The sequence below is a fragment of the Microtus ochrogaster genome, unplaced genomic scaffold (genome assembly GCF_000317375.1).
Source record: "Microtus ochrogaster isolate Prairie Vole_2 unplaced genomic scaffold, MicOch1.0 UNK20, whole genome shotgun sequence".
Lineage (NCBI taxonomy): Eukaryota > Metazoa > Chordata > Mammalia > Rodentia > Cricetidae > Microtus > Microtus ochrogaster.
Window position 1 is genome coordinate 423,030 of NW_004949118.1, and position 5,053 is coordinate 428,082.

Sequence of the window (5,053 nt, forward strand, 5' to 3'; positions counted from 1 at the left end):
GCTGTGTCTGAATTAAGACATTACATGTGTGTAGGGAGTTGCTGTGTCTGAATTAGGACATTGCATGTGTGTAGGGAGCTGCTGTGTCTGAATTAGGGTATTGCATGTGTGTAGCTGCTGTGTCTGACTGGGCGTTACAATTATATTGCTCTTCACCTTTTCTGCAATTAATTAACGCCTTTAACCAAACCAATTCTAGACCACTTCCTGATGAACCCAAACATTTAAAATGTGAGTTAAAAGGAGGAAAAACGGTGCAGATGGGCCAAGAGCTTCAAGGAGAAATAGGTTAGTATACCTACTTTTTTTATGTTGTCTTTCATTAGTGTTTTAAAAATGGATGGTCTGAAAGATACTTTTTGGCACATATTAAAACTCTGTTTTATAAGATAGCTTGTTTAAAAATCTTGCCTTTTTTTTTTATAGGAAATATGGTCAGTGTTAAGGTGTGGATGAACTGAGTTGATCCCTGTGTGGTTTTATGTTTCCTTATAGCTACGAAATTCAATACTATTAAATATTTCCTTTAAATTTTAACTATGAAAAAGTCCTATTGAGGTGTAGGGATGTAACTCATTTGTAGAGCGTATCTGCCCTGTATGCAGGCTGGTGTTCAGTCCCTAGCACCTCACAAATAAGAATAGTACCAACAGTGGCGTATCTCAGAAAATAAAAGATCCTTGGTTCATAGCAGTATTTAGTCATTCCTGCACAGGTAATACAGTTTTAATGATTATAAGAGGAATAAGTATAACTGTCTATTTTCTATGTATGACAGTAAATTAAAGCTTCAAAGTATATTTTATGTATAAGTTCTTTCTTTAAAAAGACTTTAACTTAAAGCTTTTTTCTTTTTTAAGTTGTTATGGTTGCAGATCAGTATGGAAATCAGATTTCAGCATTTTCACCAGATTCTTTATCTGCTTTGTCAATTGCTGGAGTTGGACTTGATAACTCTAACTTGAAAACCACTCTGGAGGTAAAACTACCTTATAAAACTGGTTTTGTATTTGACAAAAGCTGGAGAAAAATGAAGATGATAAAAGTGACTTTGCACACTCGGGAGGCAGAGGCAGGTGAATCTCTGTGAGTTCGAGACCAGACTGGTCTACAAGAGCTAGTTCCAGGACAGGCTCCAAAGCCACAGAGAAACCCTGTCTCCAAAAAAAAAAAAAAGTGACTTTGCATATACTGTTTTTCATTTTTCAAAACAGTGTTTTATCTGTATGTTTATATGTACTACACATGGGTAAACGCTTGACGTATGTAGCACACGTGTGGCAATCAAAGGAGAGCTTGTGGGATCCCAAATACTGAACTCGGACTTGGCGGCCGGTTCCTTTTTCCCTGATGAATCATCTTGCCAGCCTTGACCTTGTACCTAAATTCTTCATAGAAATTAAAACTGTTATTTAAAAAATTGTAGGAGTAGCATTTGTGAGGTCCAAAGCTTTCAAAATAAAGTTAATTTTCACCTTTGCAAGCAAAAGTAGCCAGAAGAGCAGATGTTTCCTCTGATCCGTCATCACTTTCAGCCATCATCGTGTTCCCATTGAACATTTCCCTGTAGAACAAGTTGTAGTTGTTACAGTATTCACCATAAGTGTTTAAATACACACATGTTGACCTGTGTGTGCACAATATGTAAATTTTCGTTAGGTGCTTACTCCCTGCATTGCAACCGGATACTGAGGAGAAGATTCACTGTATGACTTTGCCCTGTGCTGGTAATTCAGTCTAGCTTGAAAAGCAAAGGCCCTGATAGAATTCTTGGAACTTGAAACAAGCATAAAGCACTCTTCCTAAGAAGGTCAAAGCCAGCATCAGATAAAAGAATGTTCTGGAATTAGGTCCTGACGAGACCTGCCAGGCAGTGTAGGTTAGAAAAAGGAGTTCTCCCAGTTGTACAGAATTTGATTTATTGACTGCATTATGCTTTTTACTTGACAGGATAACCATGAGAGTAGCCTCTTTTGTTGCCTTTCCTCACTAGTCTCTGCCTTTTCTCTTAGGCTGTTTTTCTTCTGCTAAAAACCAAACCTCTCCGTAGTAGTGTTTGTGTGAAGTCTGCTCTTCCCGACCTCAGAGCACCCTATTATCTCCTTTCTGCTGTGAGATGAGAGGATGGACGCACGACTGTTGTTGCTGTGTGGGGGCAGTCTGCTTCTTGTCACCCTCTAGACACCTGTGCTGGGCTCCTCTCGTCTTTGACCTCATTGGTCCTGAAATGTAACCTGCTGTTGTATACTTTCAGTGCTCCCAGGCCATTAGATTATTTGCATCAGCACATAAGCATGCTTGTAGAGTCGTCCATATACAGTGCATAGGGGAAATTGGGCCCAGTAAACAATTAACACACTATAGTGCTGCGGGAAAAACCCCTAAGCTGTAATGTGAGGGAAAGAGCTCTTCACACAAGCAGTCTGCAGTGAGGACAGCTAACACACCCAGAAGGCAATATTCCTTACCACCTCCTAAGCTGTGCATCTGGTGACAGTACTCCTCATCGCCTTCTGAATGAGTCTGTCCTCCATGAGATAAGCATCTCTGATGGGTTGATCCCTGAAGTACGTGCTGAACTCTGACTGCATATCTCTGTGGTCCCTAGCAGTTTAGGACATGGGATCATTAACAGCCACTATTCAAATGTGAGTGCTTCTGTGTTCTTTCTGGTCTAGAACCAGTTTAGTGCAAAGGTTAATAGCTAGTTTCAGTGACTAGTGGGGTATGGTAACCATTATTGTGAATAATTGGTAAGCAGCAGCAAAAGCCCTAGTCCATCTACAAGTCAGTGCAAATATCACCTTGACCAAGGGGAGAGCATGTAAAAAACTAGTAAAGATAACAGTATTTTACTATGTAGGATGTTCAGAAAAGGCCATTGTTGTTAAATTAATATATCATCTATAAAAATATCTAAAGAAAAGCCATGTAAAAAAATTACAAACTGAGATACAAACACAAGAGCCAAGTGCTTGCTTTAAAAAAAAAAGCACAAGTACAGATTGAGTATCCCTAATAGAAAATTTGAAATGTTCTGAAATCCAAAGAATTTTGACTACTAAAATGACACTCAAAACGTTGCTGGTTTTTGGAGTATCTCATATATATAGATTAGAAATATTTTTGGGAGGGATTGGAGAGGTGCCAGACAAAGTGTCTCTGTGTACTGCTGGCTGTCCTGGAACTCACTCTGTAGACGAGGCTGGCCTTGAACTCACAGAGGTCTGTCTGCCTCTGCCTCCTAGTGCTGGTATTGAAGGTGTGCACCACCAGTGCCTGGCTACATTAGGAATCTTAACCAATTCATGCAAATATTATGAAATTCAGAGAGCTCAGGCCAGACTGGGTGTAGCATAGTGGCATATGCCTTTAGCCCCAGCACCAGGGAGCACGCATAAATAGGCAAATCTGTTTAAATTTGAGGAGTATGTGGGAATCTCTTTGTGTTCAAGGCTAATTTGGTCTATATAGTGAAGTTCCAGCCCAGTTACATAGATTCTATCTCAAACAAACAAATAAATTTAGAGAACTCCAAAATCTGAAATATTTGGTCTTAAACATTTTGATCAAAAGATACCTGTACAAGAAAAGGGGAAATTAGGAGAAGATAAGGTAAAAAGTTATATTCACAGTGTTTTAGATCTTTGCCACTGATATAAGAGAAATAGCAGTAGGTAAATGATGCAACTATTTTTTTTTAAACTAAGCGACAGCAACCTGTGTTTTCCTTCACTAGACCAAGACACAGAGTATAATTGTACGAGGCATCAGATTTGTTCCAGGTCCTCCTGGACATAAGGATCTTTGTTTTACTTGGCGAGAGTTTTCTGACTTTATTCGTGTCCACCTCATTTCTGGACCTCCAACCAAGCTGCATCTTATCGACTGGCCAGAGCTAAAAGAGGTATGCAGCTTCATGTGTCTTCATGGAATAGTTAATACTGCAGGCTCTTTGCTTTCAGAGCCTTAGTGGACTAGAAGAGATAGATGTTATTTTCAAAGAAATAATAACTGTAGCTAATAGTAGCAAAACAAGTTAAGTATCAGTTAACTGATTTTTGCTAAATTTGTTTCTTTGTCTTATATAGTAATATAAATATTTTATTGCAGGTTTTTTTCTTCCTTTGATGATTAGTCTGTTTGTGTGTGAGGTTGTTTGTGTGTCTAAGTGAATGTGCACTGGTATGCACATGTGCCAGAGTGTACACATGGGACAGAAGAGGTCAGCATGGTTGTCTTCCTCTGTCACTCTGCCTCCTCCTTTTAGGGTATGGTATCTACCTAAACCTGGAACTTGTCTTTGCTAAGCTGGAAGCCAGCAAGCCCCAGAACCATCCTGGCTCTGCCTCCCTCATAGCTGAGGTTACAGGCGTGTGTTAAACCCCCATGTGGTTGCTGGGAAATTAACTCAGGACCTTTGGAAGAGCAGCCAGTGCTCTTATCTGCTCACCCATCTCTCTAGTCCCTAGCAATGTTCTTAATAGTTAGCCATCTCTCCAACCGTGTTGAAGTTTTTGTAAATCATATTTGAAAAGTCAGATCATTGGACCAATACAAATGAACTTTTATGAAAATACTTAAGTCTTAAATACTCATTTTGCAAACATCTAGCAAATTTTACCGCTGTTGATTTTATTTACTGATAATTTCAGAATCCAGTGAATTTGGATTGTTGCATGGTGGCACATAGCTCCAATGTCAGCACTCAGAATTAGAAACAGGGTGACTTCTGTGAATTCAAGGCCAGCCTGAATCTAGTTTTAAAAATCTTTTTTTTTAAGATTTATTTATTTATTATGTATACAGTGTTCTGCTGCATGTATGCTCGTAGGTGAGAAGAGAGCACCAGATCTTACTACAAGTGGTTGTGAGCCATCATATGGTTGCTGGGAATTGAACTCAGGACCTCTGGAAGAGCAGGCAGTGCTCTTAATTGCTGAGCCATCTCTCCAGCCCCAAATTTTGAACATTTTGTTGATCAATAAAAATTGTACATACTGGGGGCTGGAGAGATGGCTCAGTGGTTAAGAGCACTGCCTGCTCTTCCAAA

At 39.4% G+C, this 5,053-nt stretch overlaps 1 protein-coding gene across 2 annotated transcripts in view; it reads left to right on the forward strand.

Moving 5' to 3' along the window:
- The window catches only part of Smchd1 (structural maintenance of chromosomes flexible hinge domain containing 1), a 143,744-nt gene that overhangs the window by 87,475 nt on the left and 51,216 nt on the right, over window positions 1-5,053 (forward strand). For both annotated transcript variants that reach the window (XM_005367548.2, XM_005367549.2), the window contains exons 27-29: window positions 200-288; window positions 861-979; window positions 3,740-3,907. In XM_005367548.2, coding sequence (XP_005367605.1) covers window positions 200-288; window positions 861-979; window positions 3,740-3,907 — 376 coding nt within the window. The remainder of the gene's footprint in view (window positions 1-199; window positions 289-860; window positions 980-3,739; window positions 3,908-5,053) is intronic.